At 40.6% G+C, this 17,200-nt stretch overlaps 1 protein-coding gene across 1 annotated transcript in view; it reads left to right on the forward strand.

The window, feature by feature from the left end:
* malrd1 (MAM and LDL receptor class A domain containing 1) overlaps positions 1-17,200 on the forward strand; it is a 348,342-nt gene that overhangs the window by 38,138 nt on the left and 293,004 nt on the right. Inside the window, exons 10-13 of the mRNA XM_060825709.1 lie at positions 1,948-2,100; positions 8,540-8,645; positions 9,031-9,398; positions 10,714-11,123. Of these exons, the coding sequence (XP_060681692.1) occupies positions 1,948-2,100; positions 8,540-8,645; positions 9,031-9,398; positions 10,714-11,123 (1,037 nt within the window). The remainder of the gene's footprint in view (positions 1-1,947; positions 2,101-8,539; positions 8,646-9,030; positions 9,399-10,713; positions 11,124-17,200) is intronic.

Raw genomic sequence — 17,200 nt, forward strand, 5'->3', positions numbered from 1 at the left:
CGAGGGTTGGGACTGAGATATGGTGGGGGGAGGGGAAATGAAGCTGGAGAAATGGGCGGAGGCGAAGGAATTGGGAATATGGGATGGTGTTTTTACAAGGGGCAGAGTGGGAGGAGGTGTAGTCTAGGTAGCTGTGGGAGTTGGTCGGTTTATAGTGAATGTCCGTGTTGAGCCGTTCGCCCGAGATAGAAATGGAGAGGTCTAGGAAGGGAGGGAGGAGTCTGAGACGGTCCAGGTAAGTTTGAGGTCAGGATGGAAGGTGTTGGTAAAGTGGATGAACTGTTCAACCTCCTCGTGGTAGCACGAGGTAGCACCGATACAGTCATCGATGTAGCGGAGGAAAAGGTGGGAGGTGGTGCCAGTATAGCTGCGGAAGATGGACTGTTCCACTTATCCGATGAAGAGGCAGGCATAGCTGGGGCCCATGCGGGTGCCCATGGCTACTCCTTTGGTTTGGAGGAAGTGGGAGGATTGGAAAGAGAAGTTGTTCACAGTGAGGACCAGTTGCCCCAATTCCTTTGCCTCCGCCGCATCTGCTCCCAGGAGGACCAATTCCAATACCGAACAACCCAGATGGCTTCCTTCTTTAAAGACAGCAATTTCCCCTCAGACATGGTTGACGATGCTCTCCACTGCATCTCCTCCACTTCCTGCTCCTCTGTCCTTGAGCCCCGCCCCTCCAATCGCCACCAGGACAGAACCCCACTGGTTCTCACCTACCACCCCACCAACCTCCAGATATATCGTATCATCCTTCATCATTTCCGCCACCTCCAAACAGACCCCACCACCAGGGATATATTTCCCTCCCCTCCCCTATCAGCGTTCCGGAAAGACCACTCTCTCCGCGACTCCCTCGTCAGGTCCACACCCCCCACCAACCCAACCTCCACTCCCAGCACCTTCCCCTGCAACAGCAAGAAATGCAAAACTTGTGCCCACACCTCCTCCCTCACTTCCCTCCAAGGTCGCGAGGGATCCTTCCATATCCGCCACAAATTCACCTGCACCTCCACACACATCATTTACTGCATCCGTGGCACCCGATGTGGCCTCCTCTACATTGGGGAGTCAGGCCGCTTAATTGCGGAATGTTTCAGAGAACACCTCTGGGACACCCGGACCAACCAACCCAACCACCCCGTGGCTCAACACTTTAACTTCCCCTCCCACTCCACCAAGGACTCCTCCATCGCCAGACCATAGAAACATGACGGCTGAAGGAAGAGCACCTCATCTTCTGCCTAGGAACCCTCCAACCACAAGGAATGAATGTAGATTTCTCCAGCTTCCTCATTTCCCCTCCCCCCACCCAACCCTTGGACTCAGCACCATCTTCTTGACCTGCAATCCTCTTCCTGACCTCTCCGCTCCCAACCCCTCTCCGGCCTATCACCCTCACCTTAACCTCCTTTCACCTATCACATTCCCACCACTCCTCCCCCAAGTCCCTCCTCCCTATCTTTTATCTTAGCCTGCTTGGCACACCCTCTTCATTCCTGAAGAAGGGCTTATGCCCAAAATGTCGATTCTCCTGCTCCATGGACGCTGCCTGACCTGCTGCACTTTTCCAGCAGCACATTTTCAGCTCTGATCTCCAGCATATGCAGTCCTCACATCCTTCAACAGAGTGGCCCAGAAAACTATTCTGTATACACGCCAGGAATTCCTCATCTGTGGTATTGTTAGCAGCTGTTGGAGGAACCTAACCTGCCAAGGACTAGAATAAGAAAGAGGAAAACCTCCAACAGCCTGTGCTAGGTTTTGAACTGAAATGTTTTATGTGCTGAACCCATCTGTTGCAGTTTGTCTTTTGAACTTGGCAATTGTGATGTACTGCTTCCTCTTGAAGAAAAGCTAAAAAGAGGAACTGTAAATATTATACAGCAAATTATACAAGCAATGTGCACAAGAAAATAACATCCCTAACTTGTTTGTTTATTTCAGATTCAGTGTGTACTTTTGAAGAAAATAGTTGTGGCTGGTTTGAGAATTTATCTAATGATAACTTTGATTGGATCAGAAGCTCAAGCATTGCTTTACCTCCAAATATCAAGAATCAGGCACCTGCTCAAGATCACACAACTCATACAGCTGATGGTAGGAATTCATTGTGGAAGATCTTTAGAGTTTTGATGCTTTGTATAATTTAGTTAATTCTGATCCTCTCTTGCCTCCATTTCTTATCCATCAAACCGGCTGTCAGGTTTGCTGAGGAACATTTTGGTGATTTCTCAACAATCTACAGAATTCTTTTCATTTTTCTTTCTTTAGCTGTGGCTGACCTAAAGTATCTCTGCTTTTATCTGAACTAATAACCTAACGCAAATGATTGTTTCACTCGTTTTCTAACTATTCTACTTTATCTGGTTTTGGGAGTCAGGTGGCGGCTCTCTTCAAGAAAATCGAGTTTGTGCTTCCAACATTTTCTCCAAGACAAACATTGTACAGTATTTGATAAGCAGCCAAGGCAAGTTCTGCCAAATTATTTTGAATATTGCTTTTGATCTCAGGGATGAAGAACTTGTTGTATGAGGAGCAGTTGAGGATTCCGGGTCTTCATTCAATGGAGGTTAAAAGGATGATTGAAATTTACAGAGTACTGAGAGGCATGGATGGAATGGATGTGGAGAAGATGTTTTCACAAGTAGGAGAGATCAAAACCTGAGGGCTCAGCCTCAGCGTGAAGGGATGACTTAGAACTGAGATGAGGAGTTTCTTCAGTCAGAGAGTAGTGAATCTGTGGAACACATTGCCACAGTACACTGAGGAGGCCAAATAATTGAGTACTCAAGACAGAGATGGATAAATTCTTGATTGTCTTACAATCAAAGGCTAAAGGGAGAAGGCAGGTGAATAAGGTTAAGAAACAAATCAGCTGTGATGGAATTGCGGAGAAGATTCAATTGGCCAAATGACCTAATTCTGCTCCTATATCTTATAGTCTTATGGACTAATTTATAACCATGTTTACCATGTTGCTTTAGTAGCACACATGTCATAGGCTTCTCTATGCATCAGTTGTTATTAGGTACACAGCATAGTCCATCACTACTCTGCGCAAAACAGTGGCTCAGTGGTTAGCACTACTGCCTCACAGTGCCAGAGATCCAGGTTTGATTCCTGCCTTGGGTGACTGTCTGTGTGGAGTTTGCATATTCCCCCCATGTCTGCATAGGTTTCCTCTGGCTGCTCCAGTTTCCTCCCATAATCCAAAGATTTGCAGGCCAGATTGAATTGGCCATGCAAAATTGCCCCATAATGTTCAAGGATATGTAGGTGAGTTGCATTAGTCAGGGATAAATGTGAAATAATAGGGCCGTAGAATGGGTCAGGGAGGGTTACTCTTTGGAGGGCTGGTGTGGATTTGTTGGGCCAAATGGCCCGTTTCTATGCTATCGGGATTTAATGATTCTAGAATTCCATAGCATTTAGGTCAGCCAGTTCTGATGAAGAATTATACCCAAAATACAAATAACTTTTCACCACATCCTTAGTGTATAAAGGCATTAGGAGTATACTTAAGAGGGAAATCAGGAGGGCTAAAAGGGGATATGAGATAGCTTTGGCAAATAGAATTAAGGAGAATTCAAAGGGTTTTTACAAATACATTAAGGACAAAAGGGTAACTAGGAAGAGAATAGGACCCCTCAAAGATCAGCGAGGCAGCCTTTGTGTGGAGCCGCAGAAAATGGGGGAGATACTGAACGAGTATTTAGCATCAGTATTTGCTGTGGAAAAGGATATGGAAGATGTAGAAAGTAGGGAAATAGGTGGTGACACCTTGCAAAATGTCGATATTACAAAAGAGGAAGTGCTGGATGTCTTGAAATGCATAAATGTGGATGAATCCCCTGGCTCTCATCAGGTGTACCCTAGAACTCTGTGGGAAGCTAGATAAGTGATTGCTGGACCTCTTGCTGAGATATTTGTATCATCAATAATCACAGGTGAACTGCCAGAAGCCTGGAGGTTGGCTAATGTGGTGCCACTTTTAGGAAGGTTGGTAAGGACAAGCCAGGGAAGTATAGACCGGTGAGCCTGATGTCGGTGGTGGGTAAGTTGTTGCAGGGAATCCTGAGGGACAGGATGTATTTGGAAAGCCAAGGACTGATTAGGGATAGTCAACATGGCTTTGTGCATGGGAAATCATGTCTCACAAACTTGATTTAGTTTTTTGAAGCAGTAACAAAGAGGATTGATGAGGGCTTCAGTAAGGTATTCGACAAGGTTCCCCATGGGAGACTGGTTAGCAAGGTTAGATCTCATGGAACACAGGGAGAACTAGCCATTTGGATACAGAACTGGCTTAAAGGTAGAAGACAGACAGTGGTGGTGGAGGGGTGTTTTTCAGATTGGAGGCCTGTGACCAGTGGAGTGCCACAAGGATCAGTGCTGGGTCCTCTACTTTTTGTCATTTACCTAAATGATTTGGGATGTGAGCATAAGAGGTACAGTTAGTAAGTTTGTAGATGAACCCAAAATTAAAGGTGTAATGGACAGCGAAGAAGGTTACCTCAGATTACAACAGGATCATGATCAGATGGGCCAATAGGCTGAGAAGTGGCAGATGGAGTTCAGATAAATGTGAGGTACTGCATTTTGGGAAAGCAAATCTTAGCAGGACTTATACACTTAATGGTAAGGTCCTAGGGAGTGTTGCTGAACAAAGAGACCTTGGAGTGCAGGTTCATAGCTCCTTGAAAGTGGAGTCGCAGGTAGATAGGATAGTGAAGAAGGCGTTTGGTATGCTTTCTTTTATTGGTCAGAGTATTGAGTACAGGACATTGGTTAGGCCACTGCTGGAACATTGTGTGCAATTCTGGTCTTCTTCCTATCAAAAAGATATTGTGAAACTTGAAAGGGTTCAGAAAGATTTATAAGGATGTTGTCAGGGTTGGAGCATTTGAGCTATAGGGAGAGGCTGGACAGGCTGGGGCTGTTTTCCCTGGAGTGTTGGAGGCTGAGGGGTGACCTTACAGAGGTTTACAAAATTATGAGGGACATGGATAGGATAAATAGACAAAGTCTTTTCCCTGAGGTCGGTGAGTCCAGAACAAGAGGCATTGGTTTAGGGTGAGAAGGGAAAGATATAAAAGAGACCTATGGGGCAACTTTTTCACACAGAGGGTGGTACATGTATGGAATGAACTGCCAGAGCAAGTGGTGGAGGCTGGTACAATTGCAACATTTAAGAGGCATTTGGATGGGTATATGAATAGGAAGAGTTTGGAGGGATATGGGACTAGATTGGGTTAGGATATCTGGTCAGCATGGACGGGTTGGGCCGAAGGGTCTGTTTCTATGCCGTACATCTCTATGATGCTATGAGATACACTAACTTATCTGTTGTTGATTACTAGAATTAATATTGGGCAACTTCAAGAAATACACATTTGATATGTATAGCACACACTGGTATTGTAACTGGACTATATTATCTTCTTTTTTGCCTTGTTTTCCTCTGTCAAATTGCTCACTATTCCATGAAATACAAATAAAATCCTCTGTCCCTTTTTTCCATGATAGACTTTTTCTTAAACTTCCTTACCCATCTCCACGTTTGTCTCAAATAATGTGGAACCCATCAACTTCTTTCTCACTAAGGTTGTCTCGATGATTGGTTTTTGATGCAGAGTAATTACAATATTATGGGTTTAATTCCAGGACAATCTCTCAATGTCTTTACTCACCTCAGGCATGCTTACCCTGATGTTAAACCTCACCAGTTTCTGACCCTAATGAGAGAGAGGCTTATGGTCCACTAGGACTTTGGCAAATAGGAGTTAGTTAGCTCAGTTGTTGGATGGCTGGTTCACAATATGGAGTGATGTGGGTTTGGTTCCTACACTGGCTGAGGGTACCATGAAGGCCTCACATTCTCAACCTCACCCCTGACCTGAGGTGCAGTTACCCTTAGATTAAACCATCAACGGTTGTCTCTCTCGAAAGTGCAGCCCTATAGTCTGGTCATGCTACCATGACTTTGCTTTTACTGTGCACCAAAAGAGAAATGTGGGAAATACTTGCACAAATTGTCAAAGTGGCAGGCAGTTTGATTAAGTAATTAAAAAGGCATATGGAATTTCAAATATCTAGGCACAGAGTATAATGCAAGAAACTGATTATGAATCCTTATTATCACTGGTTCGGCCTCGACTATTGTGTCTAGTTCTTGGCACTGAACCTTTATCAATCACAGTCAATAGCTTGTAACTTTTACAATGGTTTTTAGAGAGAGGCTAATAAAGTAAAAGATAAAATCTTCATCAGCTGATTGATTTCTACTGGATATCAGTCTGGGGTACTTCAACAACATTTCCTGGAGGGAAATGTACAATTGCTGAAATCATCCTTTGATTTCAGTAATTAATTGTACAAAAGTGAACTCTTGGAAATTCCATCAGTTTCAAAGGAGTATTGATGGTGATTGTTGGTAGCTTCGCTATCATTAATTATTGCTCCAAATCAAGGCCATTGTCTTCAGTTGCTGTCCCAATCAGTTCACCAATTCCCTCTCCTTCCCTGGCTATTGTTACAGGCTAAGACTGAGCAGCAGGAATTTCAGCATCTTTTTGGCCCTGAGTTGAACTTCAAACTCCAGATCTTCTCTCCCATTGAGAGCATCCACCTTCACACATGCAGCATCATCTGTCTCCTCTCCATCCCTGCTTATGTGCTGCTGAAATGGTCATCCATAGTTCTGTTAACTCTGGACACCTGTCTTACTTTGAATCTTCTATGAAGGAAATGTTTCGTTTTCTTAATTCTTTCATGAAAACATGCATTGCTGACAAAGACCGTATTTGTTGCCTATCACGAATTGCTCTTGAGCTGAGTGGCTTACTAAGCTATTTCAGAAGGCAAATAAAAGTCAGCCACACAATATGGATCTGGAATTACATGTAGGACTGTCCAAGTAAGGAGGCAGATTTCTACCCCAAAGGAGATTACTGAACCCGGAAGGTTTTCTAACAAGTAGTGACAGGGTCGTGGTCACAATCACTGAAACTAATTTTCACTTCCAGATTTTATCAGTTGAATTAAATTCTACCATTTGACATGATGGGATTTTAACCCACTCCTGAAAGCAGGTTTGATACACATTTTCACAGTCATGAGAGGCCTGAACAGAGTAAAAAGGATGAGACGATTCCAATTCATAAAAGAATCAAAAACAAAGCAGCACATGTTTAAAATGTTTTGAAAGAGAATGAAATCTGATGTGGAAAAAATGGTTGAGGTTTAGAATGCACTGCCTGGCAGTGTGTTAGAGTCAGATTCAATTCAAGACAGCTTAGATTCTTATTTGAACAGAAAGAAATGTGCAACACGATGGGAAAACAGCAACTCAAAGGCACAAAGTCATGGGGCTCATTTGGAGAGCCAAGTAGACACAATGGACTAAATGTCAAGAGTGTGGTGCTGGAAAAGCACAACAGGTCAGGTAGCATCCAAGGAGCAGGAGAATCGACGTTTCAGGCAAAAGCCCTTCATCAGGCCAATGGACTAAATGGTCTCCTTCTGCACAATAACACTCTGTGATTCTGCATCTTATGTCTTATCCTTTTTAGTCACATAAGAGCTACTAGTAAAATAACAAGGCAATAAAAAAAGGCCAATTGACTCATCTTGCCTCTGTCAGTTCTTTGAACAGCAATCCAATTACTCTCACTGCCCTTGCTCCTGATCCAAGGCCTTTCCATTCTATCATCTTCAGATGCTTATCCAGGTCTTTTTTCTAAGTTACTACTGAATCTGCTTGAAATACAATTTCAGAGAGTGCATCTAGATCACCATATTTTTCGATAGTAAGTTTATCCTCATGTGACTCATGGTTATTTTCATATCACTTTAATTCTGCGCACTTTGGTTCTGAATCCTTCCGCCTTTAGAAACATTGTCCTTAACTTATTTTTCCTTAACCTCCTGATTTTGAAACCTACTCTCAAATCTTCCTTTCATCTCTTCTGATCTCAGATGAACAATTCCCTCATTTTCCATGTAAATGAAATTCCATTATCACAAGTACCATTCAAGTACATCTTCCTACATCCACATTCTTCTTGAAGTGCCCTGCTTTTAACTGAACATTTTGGACCCACTAACTTTCGTATTGGGTAATGTCACCATCTAGTTACTACCCGGCAGGTGGTACAATGGGAAATTGCTTAAAAATGAGGCACGATTAACCAATAATGGATGTTAATGCATGCAAATAGATGCAAATAGACCTCTCACTGCTAACTAATGATATTCTCATCTCACTATTTCAACAGTTGGTTGGAGAATCAGACTTTTTATTCTTGCCACTGAGAATCTCAATATTGCCATTCTGATCTAGTTTCCTAACTTTCTATTCAATGCTCACATTGTTCAAGGCTGGAAAATATATGCACCTTGTGTTGCTCCCATGGCATACACTTGAAACACTCTTGAGATGTTCTAATATGTTAAAGTCCCTTGTATAAGTACAGCGTGTTGTGGTGATGTACATGTTACTTTTTCATATTTAGAATTATCTTGGTTTTGTTTTCAGGACATTTCATGTTTATTTTGAACAACGAGAGCAGTCTTTTTCAGATTGCAGAACTGAAAAGTCCCCAGTTAAGTCAGTCAGGAGCAGGCTGTACCATGCATTTTTGGTAAGAAATCATTTCAAAGTTATGATGATTTGACAGAATGTGGAGCTGATTCTTTTGAAAGCATCAGATCTCTGAGCCACAATCAGAGAAAATTATTATTTGATCTAAAACACTTCAAGTTTGGAAGTTTTATATATGTCTGTGTATATGGATATTATTTTCACCTATACACCCATAGATTCACCTAACAAATGTATCCTTTTATTCACTATGACAATATTTAGGATAAAATTCTATGATAATTCATTCAATTTTGAAAGCAATTTCCCCAAACCAGCTTCTTACTGACTAATCACAGTGTCATACTTTAATCAATATTGAGTGGTTATCTTTTGACCATTTTTAATGTCTGAACAAATTACTTACTATTTGATATCTCCAATAGGTATTATAATTATGGACAGGCTGTGGGGGCCGCCAAAATGTACTTGGTGATCGATGGTGTGCCAACTCGTACTGTGGTGTGGCGGACTTACAATACTCAATACAATCGGTGGTTGCAAGGCTCTGTTCAGCTTGGACGACTAACACGACCCTTTCGTCTTACACTAGTGAAAGTCAGTCTGAGCATTTATGATGGTGTGGCAGCAATGGATGATATCACATTTGTCAACTGCTCCCTTCCACCTGCTGTAGACATCTGTGAAGACACTAACCAATTCTGGTGTAAAGAGACCAGAGCTTGCATTGACCGGTTACAATTGTGTGACCTTATAGATGACTGTGGTGATGGTTCTGATGAAGACAACTGTGGTAAGTAGAACTTGAGAATTCTGCTCAAGACCAATATTGCTCATTTGGGACATTTGTGTTTAACATGGAAAGAATATTTGTATAGAGTGCTTTACACATGCAAATGTCTACAGATTTATTATTCTTCAGCTTGGCTGCTATTTTATAATGATGATAATTATCATTAGTTAAACTATGACTTGCCTTTTGTTATTCAGGCAACAAGGTGGCTAATGGATTGGGAATTAGGTCAGTACTAAAATGTGATGTGCTGGGTGTTGTACTTTCCCAACAATTTCTGCAGAGCCTTGTTCAGGGCAGAACCTGCAATCAACATCTGTAACAGCTCCTCATCCCTCTCCACTCTTCAAAATAAAGAAATCACCTGCATTAGAATGAGGAAAGATGGCTCCAAATGTTTCCTTAGTCTGGATGGGTGGCTGTGTGAAGGCTGTGTGGCCAGTGCTGGCAAAGCTTGGCATGAATCAGCAATGACCCTGGTTGTCAGAATTCATAAATTTCATTGCCCACACCACTTTATCAGGGGGTTGGTTGGTGCCAACCGCACAGCTTCTAGGATTTGAGCTGCCGAAATTCTTTGAAGCATGAAGGATTTGCCTGAATATCTTCTCCTACGTTATTCCCTAATAACTGGGTCACCCACTGGATAGTTATACATTGATAACCCGGCTTTTAATCACAATATTCATGAATTATAAATTCAGGGAGGTACATAAGGCTGACTGAAACAATGATACATGTTTTACTTGATCACTTAACATCAACATTATACAGATATCTATAAAAAGGCAGGAAAATACTTGTCATAGAGTCATAGAGATGTACAGCATGGAAACAGACCCATTGGCCCAACCCGTCCATGCCGACCAGATATCCCAACGTAATCTAGTCCCACCTGCTAGCACCCGGCCCATATCCCTCGAAACCCTTCCTATTCATATACCCATCCAAATGCCTCTTAAATGTTGCAATTGTACCAGCCTCCACCACTTCCTCTGGCAGCTCATTCCACACACGTACCACCCTATGTGTGAAAAAGTTTCCCCGTAGGTCTCTTTTATATCTTTCCCCTCTCACCCAAAACCCTCTAGTTCTGGACTCCCTGACCCCGGGGAAAAGACTTTGCATATTTACCCTATCCATATCCCTCATAATTTTCAATTTTATCATTTAGAATAGTAGATTGGAGTGATCTAATGATGCAGGTAAATCAATGTACAAATTTTTATTGTGACTAACATTAGTAAGTAATTTCCTAAGCCTGTACATAGTTATATATTCAAGTAGTTAATCGTTTATTTCCTGCATTCTGCAGCTAATGATTTGCTTTGCAATTTTGAAAATGGGTCATGTAACTGGCAGCAAGCTAAAGAAGATGATTTTGACTGGACTAGAAATAAGGGACAAACATCGACAATCAACACAGGGCCATCAAAAGATCACACACTGGGGACAGCAGAAGGCACTTACCTTTACATCGAGGCATCTGATCAACAATTTGGAAATACAGCTGTTCTCCTCAGTCCAATCATGGATGCGACAGTTAACAAAACCTGTATCTTCCGTTTCCATTATCACATGTTTGGAAAACAGATTTTTAAGTTGGCTGTTCACAAAAGGACATTCCGCAACACAAAGGGAGAGCAACTTTGGGCACGATATGGTAACCACGGTGACTTATGGCTCAGAGAGATGCTTTTTATCAATAGTTCACAACCATTCCAGGTAAGCATAGTTACTTAATACAAAATTCCTGGAATTCTTTCCTTAAGCCTCTCTGTCTTACTACCTTACTTTCTTTTTTTAAGATCTTTCTTAAACCCTACCTCTGACCAAGTGTTTGGCCATCTGATCCGATATTTTATGTAGTTTGGTGTCAAGATTTGATTTATAATTCTCCTCTGTAGCGCCTTTGGACATTTTGCTGCATGAACGTTGCTATCTACATTAATTTTTATAAAAGATCAATAGATCATATTTAATTATGTTTGATATACTGTAGCTATTTGTGTCTGGAACATATTAGTTTTTACAATACTCTTAAAAAGGTTTTTGAATTATAGCATCACCACAGCAGGAAAACACTACCTCAGGAGATGCATTAATATTTTTATTAAAAATATTAAAAAGCTTTTGTACGCATGTGGTAGCACTAGATTTCTTTCTGTTGATCGTTAGACATTTGTTCAGAGCTGTGCTAGTCTGTCTTATGACATTTGCTAGCTCCAACAAAAACATCTTGCATTTAATTGGCCACTTCAAGGATAGTCATAGCTGGGTGTCTGTTTCCCATACCAAATGCACTCTGACCACCATTTCAGCATGTTTTTTTAAATTCACTCACGGGATGTGTGAATCACTGGCTAGGCCAACATCTATTGTCCATCCCCAATTACCCAGAGGGCAGTTAAGAGTCAACCACATTGCTGTGTGCCAGGAGTCACGTGTAAGCCAGACCAGGTAAGGATGACCGTTTCCTTCCCTAAAGTGAATTAGTGAATCCAAATGGATTTTTCTGACAATCGATAATGGTCTCATGGTCAACTTTAGGCTCTTCATTCCAAATTCTTTATTGAATTAAAATTCCACTATCTGCAATGATGCGATTTGAAACCAGGTTCCCCCGAACATTAGCTGAATTTCTGGATTAATCGTCGAGTGGTCAATATCACCAAGCCATTGCTTCCTCCAATTGGCAGGGTTTCAAAGCTTATGGAGAAAATTCCACCATCCATCTCGAAAAAATCAATGCATCATAAATAAATAAATGAAAATGAGCCAGATGACGCAATTGTAAAGCTAGGTCAGAGAATTTTAAGAGGTGTTTTAAAGGAACCAAGAAATGGGGAGAGGCCGTGACATTTATAGGGAAAGTCTAGAACCCAAAAGGCTAATGATTTATCTACTGAATTTGGGAGAAATGTGGGGAGGGCAGGTGGTAATAGCCAGGGTTTGAGGAATGAATTTTTCCCAGAACTTTCGGAACTGGAGTAGGCTCCAGAAATTAGGAGAAGTGAGCTCATGGAGGAATTTGAACAGAAGAATAAAAATTTTTTAAAATTGGCATTGCTGGATCAGCAGCTAATATAAGGCAGGAATGAGTGAATAAGACATGTTGGAAGTCTGAGGCTTGTTCATGGAAGATGACCTGCCTGCAGTAAATGCTTTGGGATAGTCCGAGGTCATAAAAGGATGAATTAAGTTTTCAGTAGCAGGTGGGTTGAGACCGGGTAGAAAGTGGTGAAATTATGTGAATATTATTGTGAATTAATGTCAGAAAGATAATTAATAATCACAAGTAGATATTTTACATAATATTTGCTCTGTCCAGATATATTGTCATTGATACGTTATTGACCCTAGTACTTACTTTATAATGGAAAAAGCAGGCAGCATTAAGTGTTTTTTTTCTCAGTTCCTGTGATGCAGGTCAACATTGAAAAAATAAACAAAAATGAAAAAAAAAAACTCAGTAGGTCAGGTTGCATTTGTGGAGACAAATAGTTATAGCATGAATGTTAATAATTTTGGAATTTAGCAACATTAATCACGTTGATTCAATATCTGAACAATTGTGAATGGAGCTGAATATTGGGCGACTTATCCTTTCTGCTGACTTTATGATTGTCATTGATGAAGCAGTAGGATTTGGCCTTGGAGACTGTTCTATAGAACTTCAGCCATCTTCCCTTTTGTTGGATGTAATTCTAATCAGTTCAGGTTTATCCTCACCCCATCTCCCTGACCATTCTTGTAATATTACCTAAGCTCTTTAATGAAACTCTTAATGGAATACCACCTTGCTATTAAGGGCAGTTGCTGTCGCACCATCTGACCTCTGGAATTCAACTCTAATGTCCATGTTTGATCTAAGGCTGTCATGTGATCTAGAGTCGAGGTTTTTGTACTGTTTTACAAGACATAAATGCTGCTAACTGGGACTGCCTTTGCTGCATGCCTCTCATTGCTTTGAGAAGCTGGTAATGAGTTGCTTTCTTGAACCACTGCAGTCCATCTGGTTAGAGGGAACATCTACAGTGCTGTTGGGAGGGGAGTTCCTAAGTGCTCCTGGTGAATCCCAAACTGACATTGTTGTGCAGATTACTGGTAGCTGGCTCCTGATAGCACTATCAACAATACCTTCTATCACTTTGCTGATGATTGAGAATAGACTGATCAAGTTGTATTTGTCATGCTTTTTGTGGATTGGAAATACTTGGTAATATTTCACATTGTCAGCTAGATGTTAGTTATTTTTAAATAATTGGGACATTGGTATTGCAGGCTCGATCAGCATTTATTGCTATTCTATACTTGAGAATCAATCACATTTGGATTTATAGTTACATGAAGGCCCAGGTAAGAATAACAGCTCCCTTTCCTCATGAACCAGATTGATTATCAGGGTAGAAACCTATGATTGTTTCATGGTCATCATTAGACTCTTAATTTTCCAGATTTTAATTGAATCCAAGTTGCACCATCTGCCATGCTGGGGATTCAAACCTGGGTCCTGAGGACATTACCTGGATCCCTGGATTAATAGGTCTAGGGATAATACCATTCGGCCATCACCTTTTCCTAGTGTTGTCATTGCACTAGAATGTAGTAAGTTACGCAGCACAGATCTTCAGCACTACAGGACCCATTGTTATTTTTAGATCCAGTTGTCTTAGTTACTTTATAATATCTTGTAGACTGAATCAAATTAACTGATGAGTGGTGTGAACCGCAAGAGGAAATGAAGATGGATCATCCAGTCTGTACCCCTAGCTGAAGATAATTGAAAATCTTCAGTATTGTCCTATCATCATTGAGGAATAGCAATGTTCATGAAGCCTCCTCCTTCTACTGCTTGTGGCTTAACTATTGAACATCATTGACAATTGGACATGACAGAATTGTAGAGCTTAGTTCTAAGCTGGTGTTAGCCGTCTCAACTCCTGTCACCCATTCTAATGCTGCTTTACTATTTCCTTATTACCCCAAAATTGATTTCAATGACAAAAAAGAGCACACTAAATCAATTATACTGTCACCTGAGCCTGATTCTCCAATAGGAATTCATTGATAGTTATCCATGCATTACACTCCTGATAAATACATGCAAGATATTCTGTGATGTACTTAATACAAACGTTATTGTGTACAGATCTCTGAAGTCTTCAATGCATTTTCTGAACGTAATTACAAAGGCCCACTGAAATATTTTATTGCAGTGTGAAAATAGCATGACTCTTTTCAAATTTGACATTAATATTGGGAATATCTTATGCAATGAATTAAAATTGATCATCACAATTGCTCCTGAGTACACTGGGAATGTAGACATGACCGAGGCTTGGATTAAAATAATATATGAAAGGCTGCCAGCTCATCCTTTTGCAGTTTCCTTGATGGTTATAGTTGAAATTCATGATGGTTTTGAACTTGTATGTGTATGTCATTTACAGATAGCTCATGAAAAGTTTAAAAATACATCTCACATTGCAATAACAGTACAAATTGTTAGTTTCACAGTGAGCACCACTGCCTCATTTTGATGACAGTAGAAAATCAATTACAAAGCAGTTTCTGTTCACTGGTGGAACAAACTTGACTTTAATGTTTCTTTGAAATGAGTCACGCTGTTCCCAATGAGATTTATTTGAAATTGCCTTTATCCCAGTAATGATAAATTGTAGCTCAATGTCTTATTATTTTGGTGGGATCCATGAATATTTTTATGTCTATTTCAATCCTTTCCCTTTAGGTTCAAAGGGAAAAAGGTACAACAAGGATAATCAAGATGGATGAAGGGTGGGCCCAGTGGCTCAGTGGTTAGCACTGCTGCCTTTGCAGAGCCAAGGACTTGGGTTTGGTTCTATCCTTGGGTGACTATCTGTGTGGAGTTTGTACCTTCTCCCCATGTCTGAGAGAGTTTTGGCTGGGTGCTCTGGTTTCCTTCCATGGTTCAAAGATGTGCAGGTTAGGTGCATTGGCCATGCTAAATTGCCCCATAGTCTCCAAGGATGTGCAGGTTAGGTGCTTAACCATGGGAAAGGGGGAGCGACGGTATTGGTTGGGGGGGGGGGGAAGTAGGTGGCTGGGCATGGTTATGGGAATTGGGTGGGGGGGGTTGGGTATGAGTGGGATGCTGTTTGGAAGGTCAGTGCATACTCAATAGGCTGAATGGTCTCTTTCTGCACTGTAGGGATACTATGATAAAATACACTCTGAGTGAAGAGCAAATAAAAATAAGTGAGGACCAAATCAACATTTTGGCTAATCCAATCTAAATAAATCTGCAATCTTTAAATCTGTCCATGTTAGTAATATATTATTAAAGCACATTTTACACTGGAAATATCTTCTCATTTTAGTTTGACAATAATTTGTTGTATTACACAAATGACAGATAATTTAATCAGGTAGCTATCTTTTACTGTCTGTGGGAATTTGTTCTGTGCAAATTTATCTCCAACGCCTGACCACATAACCAGAATGAATTCTTGCCTCTTCCCATACCCAGTGGTGCATGAGACAGACAAAGCTAAGCATATGTTTTGTTTGTTGCTACAGCTAGTTTCTCCTGGAACAAGTTGCTGACTTATTTTCCATAGTTGAGGGCACCACTCCACATAAAACATGGTTGACTGGGAGACTTTCCTGCTTTTACTGCCTGCGTGACACATTAGAAAAATTGACAGGATAATAATCAATCTCTCTGCCCGTGTCACATCCACAACTTGGAGGTCTTGGAATGGAACTTGAAACTGGAGCATCTCACTCAGAGCCAGGAACACTACCCACTGTGCCAGAAAACCATTTACACAAAAATAATAGGAGTAATTTACTGAACGTGAAGCATATGGGGAAATCTGGTATAATAAGAAGCTACATAAAGGTTAATTTTCTTATCTAAACACATTCAGAAATTCCCAACACATTTTTAGATCAATTGTATTTGTGCATTTTCTCCTTAATTAGTATGCAGTGCACGAAATTGGGTTCTGTGGTGTCATTTACAAAGTACCACCTTAAAAGAAAATTGCTTCCAATATTCGCAGTTTTTGTAAGGGTATGAAACTCTGTCCATGATTACTTGCTTGAATTCAAACTGATATTAGTCCATCATTTTTGAATTTTTTCTCACTAGTTCTCAGACTGCCTGTAATGGTCAATCTCTTAAAATATTATCTTTCTGGATATGATCAAGGTGGCTTAATGTACATTATATTAGCTGAGTAATATGATCAATGTGGTTGAATATAGATTGTATTAATTGAATATTATGATCAAGGTGGTTGAACATGCATTACATTACCCTATCACATTTAAAATAATACTGACCCATATTGAAAGCCAAGTTGATGTTAAATCATAATATTTACCATTCTAATTAAATATTTTTATAATTGGTCCTTCAGTTTAAAAGAGACAAAAATCCTTCAAGAACAAAAAAAATTCACAATCTTATTGAAGGTGATGATTTCTGAAGTATCTATGAGTGTGAAAAACAGCAGGTTTGCAAAGGACCATGAATTGAATGATCTACTTACTTCACAGCATTTCTTCTGAGGAAACGTATTTCTTGTTTGCTTATTTTCAAGACGGGAGGTTTGCTGAAATGTAATTTCTGTGGTGTGATATATTTGCTTCCTTCATATTTTCCTTTAATGGGAGTTCAAAGAACTGTAGGTCTCTCAAAGGTCAGTAAAATAGTTCACATCTGCATTGCAGCAATATCCTCTGGTTCTTTTTGAATGTGTAGGGCTTTCAAATAGCTTTTAAATAAATGTAATGCTGGACCCACATATTAC

Source organism: Hemiscyllium ocellatum, chromosome 5 (assembly GCF_020745735.1).
Source record: "Hemiscyllium ocellatum isolate sHemOce1 chromosome 5, sHemOce1.pat.X.cur, whole genome shotgun sequence".
NCBI lineage: Eukaryota > Metazoa > Chordata > Chondrichthyes > Orectolobiformes > Hemiscylliidae > Hemiscyllium > Hemiscyllium ocellatum.